General features: G+C 42.6%; 1 protein-coding gene across 22 annotated transcripts in view; it reads right to left on the reverse strand.

Moving 5' to 3' along the window:
* Window positions 1-3,060: 3,060 nt before the first annotated feature.
* MYCBP2 (MYC binding protein 2) overlaps window positions 3,061-22,325 on the reverse strand; it is a 232,347-nt gene continuing 213,082 nt past the window's right edge. For 16 of the 22 annotated variants that reach the window (XM_061630057.1, XM_061630056.1, XM_061630059.1 and 13 more), the window contains 10 exons: window positions 21,723-21,824; window positions 14,730-14,858; window positions 14,454-14,586; window positions 13,014-13,117; window positions 11,670-11,858; window positions 9,587-9,694; window positions 6,576-6,785; window positions 5,158-5,265; window positions 4,884-5,049; window positions 3,062-3,953 (listed from right to left, as the gene is read on the reverse strand). In XM_061630057.1, coding sequence (XP_061486041.1) covers window positions 3,838-3,953; window positions 4,884-5,049; window positions 5,158-5,265; window positions 6,576-6,785; window positions 9,587-9,694; window positions 11,670-11,858; window positions 13,014-13,117; window positions 14,454-14,586; window positions 14,730-14,858; window positions 21,723-21,824 — 1,365 coding nt within the window. In that variant the 3' untranslated portion in view covers window positions 3,062-3,837. Of the gene's footprint in view, window positions 3,954-4,883; window positions 5,050-5,157; window positions 5,266-6,575; window positions 6,786-9,586; window positions 9,695-11,669; window positions 11,859-13,013; window positions 13,118-14,453; window positions 14,587-14,729; window positions 14,859-21,722; window positions 21,825-22,325 lie in introns of all 22 variants that reach the window. The other 6 variants (XM_061630039.1, XM_061630037.1, XM_061630046.1 and 3 more) reach the window with 1 other exon arrangement.

Consider the following 22,325-nt stretch of genomic DNA (forward strand, 5'->3'; position numbering starts at 1 on the left):
CCCATAATACACCTTGGTTTACTCAAACCTTGGGCCTGATGAAACATTAGGGATGACGGCTAGAGCGACGATGGAGAAAAACTCAGTCTGCTTCTGACTGAACACAGGCTAGGACTCATTTTCGAGTCTATCATGTGGTGGTGATGGCGGTAAAGAAAATGCACTTCTCTACCACCATTGTGTCTGCTCAGTGTTGTCCGGTGATGCTTTTCTGGGTGGTCCGTGGTCTTTTGGGCTCTGGCCCTGCATTAGACCCTGAGCCCTCAGTCGCTCGCTGTGACATGTTTGCGAAGCACTTCGCAGATAAAATTGCTCGCATTCAGACTGACATGGACTCCTCTTTAACTACAGTTGTGCCAGATGTCCTCGAAGCTTCCTCTGGTCATTTTTCTATGGATACTTTTCAGCTTGTTAAGCCTGAGGATGTGGACAGGATTCTGGGAGAATTGAGGGCCACTACTTGTCCCCTTGACCCTTGCCCATCCTGGTTAATCAAATCTGCCAGAGGGGGAGTGGCTGACTGGTTGGCATATTTAATTAACACCTCCCTAAGGGAAGGTTCTATGCCAACATTGTTGAAGGAGACTGTGATAAGACTTTTGTTAAAAAAAAAAAAAGGCTTCATTAGACCCTGCAGATCTTAACTTCCACCCAGTCTCTAATCTCCCCTTTCTGGGCAAGGTGACTGAAAGGGTAGTGGCTGCTCAGCTCCAAGTTTTCCTGGATGAATCAGATTATCTAGACCCTTTTCAATCAGGCTTCAGGCCTGGTCATGGGACAGAGACTGCCTTGGTCGCCCTGCTTGATGACCTACGCCAGGCATCAGACGGGGAGTGCATCCCTGTTGGTGCTGCTGGACCTCTTGGCTGCCTTTGACACGATTGACCATGGTATTCTTCTGGGCTGTCTAGCTGGAATGGGATTGGGAGGCACTGTTTTACGGTAGCTCCTGCCCTACCTGATGGACAGGACCCAGAAAGTGGTGCTGGGAGACTACTGCTCATCCCCCTGGCTGTTGGCCTGTGGGGTACCACAAGGTTCAATTTTGTGTCCCATGCTCTTTAACATTTATATGAAACCACTGGAGAGGTCATCAGGAGATTTGGAGTACAATGTCATCAATATGCTGATGACATTCAGTTCTATCTCTCCCTACCACCTGATTTCAGGGAGGGAGTGCTCATCCTAAACCGGTGCCTGGAGGCTGTGAAAGGCTGGATGTGAGCTAACAAACTGAACCTAAATCCAGACAAGACAGAAGTACTTCTGCTCAAGGGAAAAACTGCACCAGGGATGGGGTTGCAACCTGTTCTGTATGGGGTTGCACTCCCCTTGAAGGAGCAGGTCCGCAGTTTGGGAGTCCTCCTGGATCCTGCTCTGCTGCTTGAATATCAGGTGGCTGCGGTAGCCAGGAGTGCTTTTGGCCAACTCAAACTGGTCTACCAGCTGTGTCCATTCCTGGAGGCAGTTGACTTGGCCACAGTGACACATGCATTGGTGACATCGAGGCTTGATTACTGTAACACACTCTATGTGGGGCTGCCTTTGAAAACAGTTCAGAAATTACAGTTGGTTCAAAATGCAGCAGCCAGAATGTTAACTGGAGCACGGTGCAGGGAGCATATCACCCCTGTGCTTTATCGACTCCACTGGCTCCCAATTTGCTTCTGGGCCCAATTCAAAGTGTTGGTCCTGACCTTTAAAGCCCTAAACGCCTTGGACCAATGTACCCGAGGGACCGCTTACACCTATATGTACCGCCCAGGATTTAAGATCATCTCCCTCTGGTTTCCTCTGACAGGCACGTGGGAGAGAACTTTTTCAGCTGTGGCCCCCAAGCTTTGCAACACCCTACCCCAATAAGTCCACTCTGCTCCCTCCCTGATGGTTTTCCGGAGACTTCTGAAAACAATCTTGTTCCGGAAAGCCTTTGGGAGGGACTGAAGGTAGAGCCCGACACTGATTTTATGCCTTCTACATTAAATTTGACCCTTGTAGTCCCCTTTAGTACCACTCCTTATATATATGTATGTGTGTATGTATATCTATATATCTAGTATTTTATGTATTTTAATTGTATTTTAATGTTTTGTGATTTTATTGTTTACAATTTTATTATGTATGTGTTTGATTTTATTTTTGTAAGCCGCCCTGAGTGCCCTGTTACAGGGTAGAAGGGCGGGATAGAAATATTTTAAATAAATAAATAAATAAATGTAAGAAGAGCCTGCAGGATCAGGCCAATGGCCCATCTAGTCCATCCAGTTCTCACAGTGGGCAACCAGATGCCTATGGGAATCCTGCAATCAGGACCTAACAGTACACTTCCCCTCCTGCAGTTTCCAGCAACTGGTATTCAGAAGCTCACTAGCTCCGACTGGGAAGACTGGCAACTGTGGCTTGCCTAGAGAAGACAAGGGTCAAAGTGTTCAGTAGGGATGGTTAAATGGTGGAGACTTACCACAAGGACAGGAAAGGATGGGTACTGGGGCAACCAGGAGAGACAGGTTCAAGAATGGTTATCAGGGAGAGGGAATTTGCATGCACACACACCCTCCAGCTGTTTTGGACTACAATTCCCATCTCTGGCTTGATTATGCTGGATGGGGCTGATAGGAGTTATAGTTCAAAACACATTTGGGGAAGACTGACCTACTCTATCTGGAAACCCCTTCTCTAATGTTACAGCCAACTATTTCAAAGTCTATTATTCTGTTATATTTTGTCTTGCAATGATAGGAAGATGAAAGAGGATGAAAGCGTACAGCAGTGAGAACTGCCTGACCCTTTCTTCTTTTTAAACTGCATATCGCTGTGAAGTGAACAAACGTTGGACCCAAAACATAATTTCCTGTTGGAAGAGAAGCCCAAGTAATTCAGGATGCAGCAGGGAGGGAAGGAAGGCTTTCTGGTGTGAAACAATAAATCAAGAGTGTGTTTTTCTAACTATTTCTAGATTGAAAAGGATTACTTTTTTATTAAAGTACTGTGTCAAAATGGATAGGAAAAACAACAGCGTTTTCTAACCTCATTAAGAAAGACCTCCAAATAATTACATTTCTGATATGGTTTAGCAGTTTCTCATTTAATATGTATAAAACATGAATTTTAGTTGCTCCCAAATAAAAAGTTCTTTCACATTCTTTAGACTTTCACTGTATAAAAATGTACAGCGGCTTTATTGACATGTACATTCCATTATGTTTACAGCTGCAAGATATGAGGCACACTCAGTATTGCACTTCAATAAAATTTCAGGCTCAAACATAACCCAGAAGTTTAAATGAAACTGCTGTTTACAATTTAGTAATTCTTATACAGGACAAACATTGATATTTTATATATACAGCGTGATACTGGTTACATTTATGCCTTCCTAACACTTTAATAACAGTCTAAGAAATAAACCAGAATATTCGTCTTTTCCACCCCTACCCGTGATGCAGTTACAATTGTACAGGATTACAAAAAAGTCAGTATACAATAATCACCTTTTCTTCATCTGATATCCAGCATCATTTGGAGTCCATGGAAACAGAGCCTTTAGCGCTTCTTTGACAGCAATTATTTATTTGTAAGTGTCCAATGTTTCACAGCTGATCGCGTAATGGCCACATGCAAACACCTCACAAAGTTTGATGTCCTGGGTCACAAACGTCAATTTCCCCAAAGCAAGGGTTATGTAAATGGTATTTGGCATCCTTCTCTGGCTGTAAATTGTTCCTTTCCCCTGTATTATGAAATGGTCCCATCCTCATTCTAATTATGTTTTATGCTGAACTCAGGACAGTTGCAGGATGACAACAGCTTGGATCTGGCAAATAAGATGACTATGGACTAAAAAGTATGTGCGTTTCTGCAGACTCCACAGCCTAGTGCAAATTCCTCGCCAGTAGGTGGATGGACTACATGAAGAGGACATTCTGTTCCTTCAAGTTGCTTGCCCTTGGGACCTGAAAAGTTGTTTTAAGACCACAAAAAATATCTTTGAGAACTTGCATGAACTCCTAGAAATGCATAAAGTTAAACAGTGACATTACAAAACTTTAGAGTTCAAATCTTTATGCTAAAGGACCCCCCCACCACATTTTCATATATAGAGACTCATATCTGACAACTGTTGTGCTAGAGTGATTCTATCACTCAGCAAGGAATTGTGGCATCCATTTTCTTTCATTCTTGTTTGGCGGCTCTCCTCTTGTGGAAAGAAAGCTATAAGAATCATCTGGCATGAGCAGAATGTGAATAGTTTGGCAAATCAGGTGACATGCAAAACTGAATGCTCACAGAGGGAGCAAACATTTTACACGAGTCTCTTGTCAGAAGGGAACTGAAGGATACTGCACAAAGTATATTCTTGAGGCCTCATGCACTAACAAAGACTGTTGTCCCTGAATTTCTTGCTTCCTGAAGGATTACTACTCCATGATTTAGTCATCTCTCTCTCTCTCACACACACACACACACCCCACTGCCACCAAGGCATTCCTGCCCAAGGAACATTGATGACATCACACACAGTACAACATTTGTAATTTTTTGTGCTATGATACAGCGTGCATATTCCAAAAGATACTATGAAGTTTGTTTGAGAAGGGAGGTGGCCATTTCAATACTGATATTAGTGTGATTAATTTTGGTCATTTGGAAAAAAACCCACCAATATAATTTTCTTGAAATATCTGAGCCTCCATGCATAAAGCTAAATATAATTAATCAAAACCTGTACTGGAAATGCTCATCTACAGATTTCCATCCCCCATGTTTCTAAAACTCGTCTAGAAGAACCATCTTGCATCATATCCTGCTAAAAGACATATATCTGGTGTGCTACCTACCTTTCCAAGAGTTTAGATATCTTGAACTACATTTTAAAATATTACCTGCAGGACAATGTGGAAGTTCTTCTTTAGGAATGCTAGTCATTCTTTGGAAGTCATCATGGCAAGCATTGCAAAAATGTGTTGTCCCAAAGCAAAAAAACACAGCCACTGAGCAGCAATAACGACATTTGTACTCTAGAAAATCTGTACCATGTTTGGGGCACATCTGTGGAAAAAAGGAAAACACACAGGTTAAGCTAACTAGCACAAGGTAAATGGAGTTTTGCTCTAAACATTTGCTTTTAAAAAAATCAAAACAAAAATGTTTTCCTACCTGAGCCCGTGAAACATCAGAACAGGCACCACAAATGAGCTCTCGAGGATCATAGTCATCTCCCTGACCAGCCTCAGCATCACAACGTGCTTCTCCACCAAAATAGGCCTAAGAGAGAAAACACAAAAATGACTAAAGACAAGAAAAACTGAGAACAGTAAAGTTCATTTATTGAAAGGGGAGCTGATGAAATATAATCAGTACACATAATAACTTTCCATGTATCTATCTGTGCCTATTGGAGAAGTCTAAATATATATCTGGCTAATTTAGGATATTGCTTCCACATGTAAAACATCTTTTTTTTGTCAGGGATAGACAGTAGACAGGACGCAGTGTCATAAAAACTAGAGCAGGGACGGGAAACCTGTGGTCCTTCAGACGCTGTTGGACTCCAACTTCCATCAGCTCCAACCAGCATGGCCAATGATCAGGGACAATGGCAGTCCAACAATATCTGGGGGGCTACAAGTTCCCCATCACTAAACAAGAGTATTAATTGTTGGAAATAGAGGTGGAGGGAGGGTTCCCATGCTTGCTTACTTCCTTTAGCCCCCTCCCAACAAACCTCTTCCTCAGCAAAACTTTAGTTTGCTGTATTTTAATTTATCTGGCTTTTAGGAAGCGGGGGATCACTGTATAGGGAGCACAAACAGGGGAAGCATATAGCTACTAACATATATAGCAAGGATTTTTCCTTACACAATGAAATAATCCCTCCTCACCCCTCCCCAGCTCTCCAGATCAGATTTGGGGATGGTGTAGAGTGAAATCCCCTTGCACCAGTTGAAATTGTTCTACTAACACAAAAATTTAGTTGAATACTGCCTTTTGTAAATTGTTAGATGTCTTTACATTCAAGTGGTATAAACATTTTGTTAAATTAAATGAATAAATCTTTGGCTGTAGGCCTCTAGTTTAAATGAAATGTCAGTAGCAAACCTAAGTTTTCTACTAATTGAAAGAGAAGTCTTCACCATCATTCTCTAAATGCTTATTTCAAAAATAAAGATGGAACTGGTGAGGTGTGGTCATGGAGTTATGTTCTAAAATATTTTTATACAGTTTAGATCAGCTTTCCCCAACCTGGTGTCCTCCAGATATTGAGGACTAAAACTCCCAGCAACCCCAGCCAATGTGGTCAATCATCAGGGATGGTGGGAGTTGAAATCGAAAATATCTAGAGGGCACTAGGTTGGGGAAGGCTAGTTTCGATTAAAAGAAACCTGAGGTAATGCAAAGCAAAGTTAATATATATCTTCAAACATTACCATGCAAATATGTCTTTTGTTAAGCTTTTCATCATGCATGGAAAATTATCTCTATTCGTGGCTCAGCTGATATGTCAGACCACAGCAATTTCTCAGCAATTTCCTATATAGTTAATCTGAATAATCAGTCTAGGCACTGAATCATACCTTTTTGCATTTGTAGCAAACATAATAAGCATATCTGTTCATGGCATAGCCAGCGGGGTCATTATAAAACCGAACTCCAGGTGTTGTGATCGCCTCACTTTTGTGCAGCCCTTCATATTCCAGTCTCATTAATGCTTTCCTTTTTACATCTTCATAGAGCTCCTTGATTGGATCAAGTAAGTCCTTTAATACTGTATGATTAATTTTGTTCTGTAAGAAACACACACACAAGATGAGAAGATAGTAAGCAAGTATTTGAGAAATGAATATTTTATCTAATATCTAACAAAACTAACCTGAAGGTTTGTGCATCAATTATAAAAGGCAAGATACTTATTTTGCAACATGATAAGAGTCTCAACACTACCGGCAAGAGGGCCTTCTCAGTGCTGGCACCCTGGCTAATGAATGTTTGATGCCTTCTTTGGGTCTTTTTAATACCAGGTGAAGTACTTTTCCTAGTCTTTTAAAAAGCATTTAGTAATGTGAAGGTTTTAAAAACATTTTCTGAAATTTTAAAGATCTGCTTAAAAATATTTTATGCTGCCAATAAAACTTGTATTAGTTTTATTCTTTACTGGTTTTTTTCTGCTGTATTCTACATTTTACTTCTATGGTTTCGTTTTGTATTTTAATATTTTATTGTTGTTGGAAGGTGTGCAGAGATTTTCATTGGGTGGCATATACATACTGCTAATAAAACAAACCAGTTCATGTTTCTCATAACATTTGCTAACAGGTATACAAAATCAGAAAGGCAATAAAATACTATTTTACTGCTTGACCATAATTATTCCAATATTTATAATAGCCTTAGTTCAGTTCAATGACACATACGGTTGTATTCAATGTAGTGCTAAGTTGAACATTCCATCAATGCAAGGATTTTCCCTTGCGCAATAGAATGTTCTCCCCCTTTCCTCCCTCCGCATGTCCCTTAAATCTGTTCTGGCGTTTTCCTCATTCCTACAGAGCAGATCTGGGGACGGCACAGGGCACACTTGGGAGGAGGAAAGGGGGGGAAATCCCCTTGGGCTTGTTCAAGTTGTTCTGATAGTGCAAGGATTTAGTTGAATTCACTAATAGGCAAAAAATCTTGCAGTTTAAGAATGTACCTCTAGGTATTTCTATCAAACTTTAAAAAGCAGGGAAATTGGGCTGCTATAGTGAATGCACCAGGGGAGCAGGAGACCTGACCTCCTCTCTGAGATATTGTACTGCCCTACAAATTGGTCAAAATGCAAACAAATGTGTTGGGTTGGTCTTCCACTTCCTGTGTAGCTTGGAAGAATTTGATAACATGTGCCTCTGAGCATATAGTGAGTGGTGGCACTCTCGGCTGTATAAAACTACCCATAGTTTTTTTAAAAAATTCTAGTCTCCAAGTTATCTATATCTTTGGGAACTATGTTACATCACTAGTATTAATTATGCATCTCAGTGATTTCCACAATTCAAAATGTGCTATTTGTTTCCTGTTACCTTTATAAGATACTCTTTCCTGTTATATTATGTGAAATGACTAACTATTCCCTATTTAATTTTTCTAAATCACACATGACTATATACATTACTAACCAGAGTAGTTTTAATATTTATTGTATTTATGCTGCACATATGCATCTGGGTCAAAGTTATTTTGAAGGTTTTTCTACCAAATCTACTAATTTCTTTTTAAGCTCTCTCGAAGTTTGTCATGCAGACCATTAATTTAAAATTTCGATCAAATCCCTAATATTTCTTACTAATCTGATTGGTTATTAGTTAGCTGAAGCTATCACTAATTCTCTGTTTCACTCCAAGAGCTATTCAATCTCTATGTTCTAGAATTAGCTACTCATAGAAGAACACCATTAAAGCTTCTAGAACTATCGACATCATTTTCCAGAAGTTGCTGGATTCCATCAGCCCAAGAAAGCACGACCAGTGATCAGGGATGATGGGAGTTGTGGTTCAGTAACATCTGGAAGGCACCACACTGGCTACCAGTGCTCTACAGTCTTCTGACAGCTGTTGCATAACTACTTTGCAGGGGCTAATCTTCCTAAATGGCTATGGCTGTAACTTAACAGAAGTATAGTTTCCAAATCACGTGAAATATTAGTTCCCCTCTATTCAGCACTGGTTAGGCCTCATCTTGAGTACTGTGCCCATTTCTGGTCTCCGCACTTCAAGAAGGATGCAGACAAACTGGAACAGGTTCAGAGGAGGGCAACAAGGATAATCGGGAATGGAAACAAAGCCTTATGAGAGACTGAAAGAACTGGGCATGCTTAGCCTGGAGAAGACTGAGGGGAGATATGACAGCACTCTTCAACTCTTCAAGAGGCAGCTGGTCAGCCATCTATCGGGAATGCTTTGATTTGGATTCCTGCATTGAGCAGGGGGTTGGACTTGATGGCCTTATAGGCCCCTTCCAACTCTACTATTCCATGATTCTATGAACTACATGAAAGGTTGTCACACACAGGAGGGCCGGGATCTCTTCTTGATCATCCCAGAATGCAGGACATGGAATAATGGGCTCAAGTTGCAGGAAGCCAGATTTCGACTGAACATCAGGAAAAACTTCCCAACTGTTAGAGCCATACAACAATGGAACCAATTACCTAGAGAGGTAGTGGGCTGTCTGACACTGGAGGCATTCAAGAGGCAGCTGGACAGCCATCTTTGATTTGGATTCCTGCATTGAGCAGGGGGTTGGACTTGATGGCCTTATAGGCCCCTTCCAACTCTACTACTCTATGAGTCTATGATTTGTACTTATACATTTAGTTCAATATTCCACTGCATAATAATTTACATGAATCCTCCCACCCCCAAATCAAAAGCCATTAAAATAAATGGAAACTGGACTGTGAACTTCTGTTTTTTACAGTCTAGTACTCAAATTCATGAATATTATCAATGTCAACTCTGATTCAATCTACAAAATCTAATGAGCACATTTCTTACTCCTTCAATATGTTTATTCCCCTAAATATTAATAGAGCACTTGACCATTTGCTCACCTTGCAAATAGGACAGGACATAAACCCAAATGTTATCCGTGGCCCAAGCCATCTGTTTTCTAAAACTCTGCAACAGCATTGCAGGTGGAATATATGACTACAGTCCAACTGTAAAGAGGAAGATTTATCAATACAGTCACAGTAACAATCCCTGATTGACATCATATTGAACTTTGTCTTAAAACAGCAAGTGGGAAATGCATTTGTTACAATGATTACACAAGTAAAAATGGGTGAGGTCCAATGCAGTGGAAATGTTTCTTAACAGAACGGGACTTCCAGTTTCTGCCCTCCAGCTTCCCCCCCCCCCGATTGGGGACCCTCTGAAGCAGATTTTTGGGGTGGGAGCAGGAGTGGTAGTGGAGGGAAAAACAAGAAGTTCTGTCGTGCTAGCAGAGTTCCTTTTGTGCATGCAGGTGGACGGAACTGGAACTGAAAGAGTGATCATACAAAGCACAGTAAGCACAATGGCATCTTCAGAAACATGCACCCTGAAGTGGGGTGCTGAAAAGTTTTAGGTGAGACACAACTTTCTAACCCTTGTGACATGAGAAATGGCTGCTATTAAATATTAGCACAACTGGTTAGGAAGAAAGTGGTTATTCTATGTTCAAATTCCATAATACCATTTAACAGTCCCAGTGTAGACATAACATTTAATCATGGTTAGTGCAACCCATGTCTTGTTGCCTTAATCCTTTGTTAAGTTCATAAATGTCCATGCTTTAGCAAAGCCTTGTTCATAGAGGACATGTATATGGAGATCCCAGCAAGACATGTTTGCAATCCAAGAGGCAGGTCAAGTGCCTTAACCAAATCTTACTTCAAGCCATATATTTCACATCCTCAGTTGCAATAAATATTTAACACAGCTTAAGCATTCAGGTGTAATGCTTAACCATGGTTAAGGAAATGTTATGTCTGCATAAAGTCAAAGGGATCAGTCATACGAAGCTACACAGTATATATCTACACCGACTGTCACTAATGATCTTTAACAGGGACCAATAATGGACTTTGCTATTTATAGCTCTCAGTCAAATTTTTGTTTCCTGGTGAAAACTGTAATATTGCAAGCTCATGATACCAACAGACACTCCACAATTCTGTCTTTCAGGGCTCCTGTTACTTATTTCAAAATGTTTATACTATGCTGTTTAGTCCAAATACAAATTTTTAGAATGATTTACAAAAAAGTTTTAAAAGAACATCAGAGATAACAAAACAATGTAAATAAATCCAATTAATAAAACACTGCATTAAAATTCTTTTAAGAAACACAGAACTAAGATTAAAAGATCCAAGACAGTCTTAAAAAGATTTAAAACTGACATTCATGGAGTATTCATTGAGGATAAATCAATGGCTATCATCACAACGGCTATGATCATCCTTCATGGTCAGAGGCAGTATGCTTCTGAATATCTGTTGCTGGAAACCACAGGAGGGATGAGTGCTCTTCTGCTCATTCCCTGCTTGTGAGTTTCCCATAGGCATCAGGTTAGCCACTGTGAGAAAAGGATGCTGGACTTAGATAGGTTACTGGCTTGATCCAGCAGGCTCTCCGTATGTTCTTAGTTGAAAAAGGGCTTATGAAGGACATATACAATTTGGTACTGGAGCCAAACATTTGGAATCAAAACTGAACAATAGCAGAGTTGAGGACTGTGAATCCATTGATACTGACTACCTAGATCAGCTACCTCAGGCGCTAATTACATGACTTGGTAACAACACACTTGGCATAGGTATGACCTGCAATTGAATAGATCACTGAGATAAATTTCTGCATTGGATAAACCTAACAAAGGAAGGCCACCCGCTAAGAACCTGAAAAGTACAAATGCAATTTGGAACCAACGCAGGTTGGACAATGCTCTGAGAATTAGAACAAGAGAAATGCTTGCGTTAGACTTTATTAACATTAATACCACCAGGAAAAGAAGCATGCAAATGGCACATCTAAGTATCTCATAGTTTACAGATGGGCATAACATGATTTCTACAAGGATGTTCCTTGCTAACTAACTATAACTCTTGAGAATTAACCAGAGATTGCAAATATTAAACACAAAATTCAAACCTGAATAGCCGGTGCTGCTGAAAGTGCTTCCGTGAAACAAATCATACACATGTCATCAGCATCTTGTTTAAGGGTTGTGGTGCTCTTATCACAACTGTGCAAACAGGGCAAGCAGTGCTCTTCATTCTTGACACCTCCACAGGGGTGACCACAAGGATGAGTCTTGCTGCAAGCTATCTTAGCATACTCCTAATAAAGACAGGTATAAACCAACAATAGCAACTATCAGTCATTGGTTAGGACCAATTTTAACTTCACAGAGAAATGAAAAAGTCTTGCCATAGATTTAACAGACAGCAGTGGTAGTAATTGTTTTATGCATTCTTTTCTGGTTTATGAAAGTAGCAATTTCTTCTGTTCTCAGAAATGGTATTTCGAGCAGCAAAATCCCATGGGTAGGGGGATCTGTATCTGGCAAGTGTGTGAGTGAATGAGATTGATGGAGGAAGATGAGGAAGGAGAATGAACATTTTGTACCAAATATGTTTGAAATATGATATAAAGGGGCTGGAGACTTGTGTTTGGTAGTAGCAGGAAATAAAAATATTTTCTTATAGTTTATTTGGAAAGTAACCCTTATTACTCAAAGTTCTGAATTTCCTTTCATGGAAGATTTTGAAGGGACTCTGGACAAGCATTTGTGATGCATTGTTTTAATGTGTAGCTTATCTCACCTTGTACCTTTTTGTGCTACTGCTTTTCAATAACCTAGGAGCGTTGGGAGGGCACAAGGCCCTTACCTTCCAATATCCCCATATTGAAAAGGTTCTCCATCTCAGGTTGCACAAGAGTTTTTTTTCAGGCAGCAGGAAGGGAAAAAATGCATGCATAACTGCAAGAGGAGGTGGGCAGGTTAAATAGTTCATTTCTGGTACAGCTATCATTGTCTAGCCAATTGAAGGACTAAGCCTCTGGCTCTTAGCACTCAGCACACAATACACATAAATGCATGTAAGGAAACTCTGGCAGCTCACTTCTTTCCTTCAAAGTAGTCTCAGAAAAGGGTGATCTGGAGTAAAATAGTGGGAGTATTTAAGCATTCTTCACCTTGTACAACTCTCCTTCCTCCACCCCTAGTAGCTGCCTACCCTTGCAAACACCCATACCAAAACCCATTGTGGTGTGTGTGTGCACAAGTCTCAATGGAAAGTAGCCCTCTTCTTCCTTTCCCAAAGATGTTTTGTAATGAAGAAGCAGGTTGTTGGCATCTTCTTATGTTGCGTGTGTGCAATTTATTGTTGTGCTCTTAATTTACAGATCAAAATCATTTATCACTTACATATAATTTGTCTCACATATTTATGTAATGGAGTTGAATGATTCCAGAGTTTATTATAAACAAACCTGGCAATCGGCATCAGAACAGACACTGCCTACTGCTGATAATTCTGTTCCATTTCTGCAGCCACAAAAACGACAAGCATCAGAGCTGCTTGTGGTGGGTTTGCCTAGATCAAGAACAAAATACAAAATTAAAACGCTTCCCCAAATTTATAGAATTTTTACTATTCTATTATTATTGTTAGGATGAATGTTAACCATTTTGCCCATACAGCAATGGATCTAACAAGAAACATCTATGTACAGCTACTAAGTAAATCTAGCTACTACAAAGTAAAGAAATAGACAGGTTGAATATATGAAGGTGCCCTATGTGGAATCAGCCTTGCTACCTGGGATGATTTTCAACTGGAGGTGCCAGAGACTGAACTTGGTGCAGGACAATCTGCCACATGAGATTGCACCATGCCTCCTCCTCTCTTCCTCCCCCACCTCCTTGTCCCCCCACCTCACTGCTTGCACGTGCTTGCTCCTGAGAATGAGGCATTGTGGGCAAGTTTGCAGAGAGTGCCTGTGCTGCTACTGTTTAAAGTTAGCATAAAACTTTAATGTTACTTTAAAATTTTATGCTAACTCTAAACAGTAATTTGCTGCTCTCTCAGTAAATGGCAGTGACAGAGGCACTCTCTGGGTAACCTCACCCACAACTGCTCAAAACAAAGCACAAAGTGCCTATGTCACTGTCACTTCGTCAGGAGATGGTGAGCGGGTTGGAGGGAGTGAAGTGATACAGAGCAGTGTAAGAGCAGCAGTGGTGACAACTGGTCAGTTGGCTGGCCAGCCCCAACTATGATGGCAGTTGGTGGCCCTGCAGGTGTCAGATGTGGGGCATGCACAATCCACCTGCCCTTGAGGCATGAGGCTCAATGTGCCTCATTACAGAGTTGGCCCTGTCTGGGCCTTCTGTATGGGAGTGTCAGGGACTGAACCTGGGACCTTCTGCAAACCATGAGTTATACCACTGAGCTAGGAACCATGAGCCATCTTAATGAATGTTAAGAAAACAACAGAGTTAAGTGTTACCATCATTATAGAAAGGGCTTAGTACAATTAAAACAAGACTTTGAATTAAAAAAAAATTCTACTGCTAAGGCTTATAACAAATTAAGCAAATTAACCACATACAAATGATCTCTTATTTAATTTTATTTATTTTACAATTTCCATCATTTATTTGGCATTTGCCAAAACCCAGATCTCGGAAAGTGTTAGGATCAGTCCTTGAGCTTAAGTGAGTACTTAGCAGCATATCTACTTTACGTGAAACTTTCTGCTGTTTGAGCTGATGATCCAAAGAAAACTATACATAATGGAGACCCTTGTGTTTGTTAGTAAATGAATTAACCCTTCTTTTATGAAACATCAACAGGACAATATAATTTTCCATGTTATTTATATCACCCCACATTCCAAGTGATCAGGATATATGAAAATACTGCCTACCTGTTTGTTCTCTGAATTCTACCATAGCCTTCATGGTTTTAGAATCTGCAAGCGCCATCAGCCAGAACAGTTTGGTCCTACCACAACCTTCATGCAGATCAACCTTGATAGCTTCCTCCTCTTCTTTGAATACCTGTCAAATTTGGCCAAACACATATTAAATTAACAAAATCAGATATTATTCAAAGACATCATCCCTGGTTATATTTGTACATGTGGATCTATGTTTTAAAAACAGCACTTTTCGCCTGAGATGAAGAAAACATGACAGTCTACCTGTCTCTGATGAGACTTTGTTCGCCGATGGAGATGGAGAAATCTATCACAATCTGTACAGAGATTCCCACAGACATTACATAGGATGATTGCAGCAGTTTCTCCATCGTCATGGTTATCACACATAGGCTAATGGGGGGAAAAGAGGAATAGTTTAATCCAATGTTAAATTTTCTCTTTTTTTATCCAAACAAGCAGGATTTAAAAACATTTTTTGATCATTTATCTGCAGAAACCTTTTTTAAAAAGGTATAAAATGTCAAACATAAGTAGTTAAAGGTTTCTTTGGGGGGGGCTTAACCCCAATAATTTGTTTTAAAAATAAATTCAGAATGAGGTAGACTAGCTAGATTGGCAGTTTCATGGCAGAGCTGTAGCTATGCCATAATTTGCTGAACACTAGAACGGCAATTGTCAAATTTAAAATAACAGACATCAAACAACTTGATCCAATGAGAAAACTGCTGAAACAATAATATATATTTTATATACTGAAAGAGGATTTTGGTCTTACCATGAAAACGGTCTTCTCTGTGCATGTCAAAGATGATATCAGGTGGGTAAGTAGCTCCACCTAGCCGTTGAAGGCAGAAGAGCACTGTTGATTTTTGCAGGAACTTCCTGTTCTGTGTAGCTCCCAGCTCAGTTCTTGATGCCAAGCTAACTAGTATTGAGAGCATTGACAGGAAGTATGACATGAAAAGTCAAGCAACAGCACTCATACACTCTCTACAAGAGGCCTACCAGGTACCAATGATTGCAGCCCAGCTCTCCTGGCCCTGATATCACCTTTGACATGCACAGAGAAGACCATTTTCACGGTAAGACCAAAAGTCTCTTCTCCTGTGCATGGAAAGATGTTATCAGGTGGGACATACCAAAGCTGACCCATGTAGGGTAGGAATATTGCTGGGCTGAATTCACTGACAGTCGCAGAGGACATGCTGTAGCACTCTCCTCCCAAAGGCTGCTTCTGCAGATGCATAGGTATTGATCTTATAGTGTCTAATAAACGTATTGGGAGTGGCCCATGTGGCTGCTTTACATATCTCAGTTAGTGAAACATTTCTTGAGAATGCCGCTGTTGTGGCTGCTGCTCTAGTAGAATGACCCACTATCCTGGCTGGTTGCGCCAGTTGCAGTGAAGTGTACGCCAAGGTAATACATGCCCTGATCCACCTAGCAAGGGTGGAGGCTGAAACCTTGTTCCCTATTGAAGCTGGATGAAATGAGACAAACTGTCTGTCTTGCGAAAGGGCTTAGTTTTGGATATATATATATATTTAAGGCTCTTCTCACATCCAGTGAGTGCCACACTTTTTCTGTGGGGCGCACAGAGTGAGGGCAGAAGGAAGGGAGCGCTAACTCTTGTTGACAGTGAAAGGTAGATAGAACCTTAGGACGAAAGAAGGGTACAGTACAAAGTACTACCCTATCTTTATGAAAAACAGAAATTCTTATCTATAGACAGGGCATTCAGCTCAGACACACAACAGGCCAAAGTAATGGCCACAAGGAACAGGACTTTAAAGGATAGTAAACAGAGGGGAACTTGACTTAATGGCTCGAAGGGAGGCTGCTATAGGGCCATTAAGACCTTGTGTAGGTCCCAAGTTGAGTAACGATGGACCGTAAGTGGCACTGATAACGTTGCCCCCCGAAGGAAATGCCTCAGGAATGGGTGACAACCCAGTGGCTTTTCAGGAAACTTAGATAGGATTGATGGCAAAGTCAATGCCTGACATCTCAAAGTGTTTGGCCTGAGTCCCATTGTTAAGCCCTGCTGAAGGAATGAGAGGATTTCTTTAATACCTGCCTTACTTGGATTTACACCTTGTTTGTGCAACCAAGACAAGGCGGCTTTCCATGTGGCCTCGTATATTCAAATGACAGAAGGGCGCCTGGAGGCCATCATTGTCTTCACAACTTGCCTTGGAATACTTTTCTTTAAGAGATGTTGCTTTTCAATCTCCATACATGAAGAGCCAGCCAGCCAGCCGGGATCCAGATGGAGAAAACGTCCCTGTAATAACAGATCTTCCCTGAGAGGAATTCTCCATGGGAGACTGACCGATAAGTCAATGAGTTCCGGAAACCAAGGTCTCCTTGGCCACCAAGGAGCCACCAGCAGAACCGTTGCCCGTTCGGCCTGGATTTTCTGGAGCATTTTGGGAATGGTTGGGAGAGGTAGAAAGGCATATAGTTGGCCTGGAGGCCACTGGACTGCAAGAGCATCTATTCCCTCTGCCCCCAGTGTCTCGTACCTGGTGAAGAATCTCTTCACCTGGTGGTTTGAGGCTGGAGGCGAAAAGGTCTACTTTGATGATCATGCCAAATCGTGCCAGTATCGCCTGAAAGGCCAGAGGATGTAACTTCCATTCCCCTTGATGTACCTTCTCCCAGCTCAACCAGTCTGCTTGACTGTTGTCCTCCCCTCTGAGTTATTCCGCCGTGAGCTACTCCAGATGTTCTTCCACCCACTGGAAAACGAGTGAGGCTTCTCTCTGGAGAAGGGGAGAGCATATGTCCCCCCCAAACGATTCAAATGAGATTTGGCAGACATGTCTGTTTTGACGAACACTGCCCCCAACCTTACAGTGCATGTGAAGTGTGTCAGTGCCAGGCAGATCGCCCAAAGGTCCAGTAATTGATTGGAAGGCTGGCTTCCTCCTGTAACCATGTTCCTTGCACCATCTGACCCTTGCAGATGGCGCCCCAGCCTGATAGGCTGGCATCCAACGTGATCACTATACATGGGGGATCATGGAACAGTACTCCCTTGAGAAGATTGGATTTGTGCGCCCACCACAGTAGAGACTGACAAACTGCAAGTGACAATAATAGTTTCTGATGCTGCCTGGCTGCTATCTCATTCTGGTACGGTAATAACGCCCACTGCAGAGGGCAAGTGATGATGTGCCCAAGGCGTCGTTTGGAAGGCTGCCACCATGAACCCGAGCACTGAGGTTAGGTGCATGAGGTCTACTGGTGTGGAAGTCATAAGATGGGATACCGCAGCTTGTATTTTGTTGATTCTGTCCTGTGCCAGCCGTATTGTCCCCTGTTGTGAGACTATAGCGGGCCCCAGATGTACAATGCGATGAGAAGGAACTAAATGGCTTTTGTTCTGGTTGATTAGGAAGCCGTGATCCTTCAAGCAGGCTAAGGTAATGTGCACATCCTCCCAGGCCTTGCTTAGCGATGGGGACTGAATGAGGAAGTCGTACAGGTAAGGAAATATGTGGACTCCTTGCTTCCTGAGGTGGGCTACCAGGGTAACCATGATCTTCGTGAATGCCCTGGGGGCAGACGACAGGCCAAAGGGCATGGCCCTGTATTGAAAATGGTCGTTCCCCACCACGAACCTGAGATAGCGTCTGGGGGGGGGAAGATGGGGACATGTAGGTAGGCTTCCTTCAAGTCGATTGAGGAGAGGAAGTCCCCTTTTCTCAGCGCCTCCTTGACTGAAAGCAAGGTTTCCATGTGGAACTTGCAGTACTGAATGTATTTGTTCAGGTTCTTGAGGCCAAGTACCGCCCTGAACAATCCATCTTTTTTCGCGACAGTAAAGAAAATTGAGTAATTGCTCAAAAATCTCTCCCCAGCCTGGACTGGCTCTATTGCTGATATTTGGAGCAGATGGGAAATCGCTTGGAGGGTTCTTGCCCTTTTGTCTTGAGTCCGTGAGAGAGGGGATGGAACAAATCTTGTCGGAGGGAGGAATGTAAATTCTAACTTCAGGCCATTTCTGAGGGTGTGTAAAACCCATCCGATGATGTGTCCCTCCATCGCTGAGCAAAGCGTCGGAGGCGTCCTCCCACTGGAGAGGTGCTGGTGTCAGAATGGATGTTTGTTCCCTCTTGCCTGGGTTCCAAACCCCGGTCTATTGAGAATGTATGGTTGGCCCTTTGCCTGTGGACGTTGTCTGTACCAGAAGGGGCAATTGTTGCGGGTGTCTCTAGCTCGTCCTGATGTCCTAGAATTCTGAAAGGACTGTGGCTTGGATATGGGTGGAAGGCTCTTCGAAATAGCCTTCTGTCCTCTCTTTTCCTGGAGGAGGGCATAGATTTCTTCTTGTCATTGGATTCCAAGATGCCTACTAGTGCCTCGTCACCAAATAACTTGCCTCCCACATAGGGCTCTGAAGCCAGGTTAGAGCGGGCCGTGACAGCTGCTTCCCAGTGACGCAGCCATAGGGTTCTACGGGTGAAGATGCCTGCTGCTAATGACCTAGCTGCAAATTGCATGGCATCCATGGATGCATCTGCCACAAAGGTCACTGCCCGAGAGACTTTTAACCAGGATTTGCGTGCTCTGGCAGGGTCCTGTTGTGGGCCATCCAGAAGGTCCTCTAGCCATAAGAGAGAAGTCCTTGCGAAGACAGAAGATGCTGTTGCTGCTCTGATGGAGAGTGCACTAGCCTCATGTACCCTTCTGAGGCCTTGGTCCAATTTGCATTCAGTTGCATCCTTAAGGTGAGCATCTGAGTCTTTAGAATTCAAATTCAAAGATGGATTTAGAAGATTAACTATGGGCGCATCTACTAGAGGGACTTTCAGCTGGTCCATGATCTGTTGTTCCAGTGTATAGAACTTGTTAGCTGTTGACACTGACTTCTTGAACTGTAAAGGAACATCGAACTTGGATTTGATCACTTTAGGTAGTAGTGCAGGGAGCTTGAGCACCCTGGATTTAGGTTTTGGGTCTGGACACACAGTCAGAATCCTGGACGTTGACGGAACTGGAGGGTCATCAGCGGAGTGTAAGCTGTGGGCCTCCATTGCCTTGCGTAAGAGGGGGAGGAAATGGGGTTCTTGGAAAATTCTGTTGCTTGAAATCTCTTCCGATTCTGACTCCCCACTCCAGTCATCTAAGACAATCAGTTCATTGTCTGGATCGACAGGTGTCTCCTCTGTAGGTTGAGCATGCCTACCTTGAGCGGCCGCGTAAGGGTCAGGTGAATTGTGTGCTGCAGGAGGCTGCAGGTTGGAAGATGACGGGATTGTTGAGGAAGAACCCTGTGTTGCCTCCATTCCCTGTGTGTCACTAGGGAGGTATTGAATAGAGGATACTGTGCCTGAGAGATCCTTTGTCAAATCCACTAACAGGGAAGCCCTGAGCTGATCCTTCAACTGTTGAAGCATGTGATCTGAGAAATGTAGTTGAAGAGGCTGAGTGTGTGCACAACATACACCTCTCCTTGTAATTGGTGAGTGGAGGGAGAAGAGGGGGGGCTGGAACCCTTCCCCTTCTGTAATGTGGATGGTCTGGTGAGAGGCAGACGTATCTGTAAAGCAGATGAAATCCTCAGGTGAGGATCTGGTAAAAAAAAAACTGAATCCAAGCCAGGGTGGGCTTGTATGCCTTCTTCCTCAGACAGTGACTCTTGGTCTCTTCGAGTCCTGAAAGCAGTGCTGTGTGAGTTCCTCCCCTCGTCTGCATTATGATCACAAGGAGCTTGCCTGGTCTGGCTGGTCTGCCTGTCCATCATGGCCACCGCGCCATCTGAGGCCACCCTGGCCACTATGTTCATTGCCTCAGCCACCTCCAGCCTGTCGGAGGAGGGGCGGGCCATGGCCATCTCCATCTGGATGTTCGGTCCAAAGGAGACGGTAAAGCCTGTCTGGGTAATGGTGGTGGCGCTGCTCCTAGTATGGGTGGGAGCAGCTTGGGCCTCTTTGCCGGCCTGTCAGATTTGCAGGTTGCTTTCCCCATGGTGCAACCGTGCAGCAGGTCTTATGGGGGCTGGGTGCTATCCGGCATCTATGTTCCCGCTAATGCTTTGCTGGGGGGGCTGGCGTGTCTTGTTGCAGCCGTTAAGGCGAGGCCGCGCCGCTGGCTTAGGAGGGTGAAAGAAGACTCCTGGGGCTTGTGCAATGAGTGCCACTGCTGCTGCAAGGCGGGAAAGGAGCGTTGGTGCCTCAAACGTTGCTGCCAGATTCTGTCTCTGCTGATAATGAGATCGGGGGGGGGCATATGGCTGAGAACAGCGGTAAAAAGCCGGTCCAGGGGAAGGGGAAGGGACGTTAAGTCCTCCCGTAGAGCATCCCTTACAACTTCCCACCCCTACACAGTTCTGGTGGACAAAGGAGAGAAATCCCTTTTTTGGTTTTCCTCACACCGCGGGAGCGCTCCGGGGGAGGAAAAGGGGGGATTTTTTTTAAACGAGGGGGGGTAAAGTCAGAGGAGGAAACAGAAAAGATATGACAAATACAAAAGACAAATATACAGGCCTGAACACAGAGCAGAGGTGGAGCTACTTACCCACCTGATACCATCTTTCATTGGACACGAGAATGTAAATCCCAAATTTGGTTGTACCAGTCCCTTTAATCTACTAAAGGTGCTGGTTGCATTTTAACTTTGTCATTTCTTCCTCAGTAGCTATTTTACAACCCACTACACTTCCTCATTTGCAGTAGACATTCATAGGAGATCATTCAAGCTCCTGTGGCCGTACCAAAAGATATATTTCAGAGAAGCTTGTCTGCCATCACTGATCTTTTTACTGAGAAATGCTGATATGGTTCCAAGGAACCCCAGGGTTCTCCAGTGCAGAGTTTGGGAAACCCCTGCACTAGGAGTAGAAACAGACACTAATAGGAGTCAATGACTTTAAACATACAATATAAGTAGTGCCGCTGCAAAGTTGGAGAGGGAAACCCTCTTGACCTTCTTTCCAGCCTCCCAATCCTGGAATGTCATTATAAGATGCACTCAATGTCTATCATCAGTGTAATAATCTTCCAAGCCTCTTTTAAAAGTCAAATAAAAAGGACACCAATTAAATTCTCCTCCAAGAAATGCAGCCAGCACTTACCAAGCAAGTGTCTGAGTCTATAGAAACGCTTAGTGGGCATCAAAAAAGGTGTACAGCAAAACATGTTTAACTGTTACTATTACAAGGCCTGTACAGAGGTGGATAAACTAAAGGTGTATTAAAAATGTGAAGTTTTATGTTTTCTGCAAAGTTTGTTTCTGCAAATTTCTTACCATTTGTTTTTGCTGCCCATCTTTTCCCATCCATCTTCCAGAGGACAGTCTGTCTACATGGTCCTGATCAAGCACACAAAGGGATGCAAGAGCCAGCCAGAGCTGTTAAAAAGATGACAAGATCACAAAAAAATTTAGAGTATGTTACAATGATATTAATCTTGGGAATCAAGCCATAATTTATATCTATGCCCCATATACAATCATCTTTAGACTGCACGCTCTCTCAAGCAACATTATACATACAAAGGTTCAGCAAACGGTTTGACAAAAAAAACCCGCTAGCCACCACAGTCCTATATACAATGCCCCCAGAATATATTTCAAACAGCTGATATATTCTGTATCTCACACTATGCTTTATGAACAGTTATTTTAGGATTTTCCCCTCAGGAAATTTATTACTACTTTAAAGAGGTTTTCATTTTCTCTGCAACAGTACTATTATCTTCTTTTCCAAAATATCACTTTGCCTACACAACTAAGCTGCCTCTTAGTGAAAATGTGTGAAGACTGTGTATATTTATTTTTCTAACTTGGTGAAACTCTGAAATTATAATCTGGTCAGCAAAATGAAGTTTAACAAAAATATATAATGGTGGG

This window comes from Rhineura floridana, chromosome 5 (assembly GCF_030035675.1).
Source record: "Rhineura floridana isolate rRhiFlo1 chromosome 5, rRhiFlo1.hap2, whole genome shotgun sequence".
Taxonomy (NCBI): domain Eukaryota; kingdom Metazoa; phylum Chordata; class Lepidosauria; order Squamata; family Rhineuridae; genus Rhineura; species Rhineura floridana.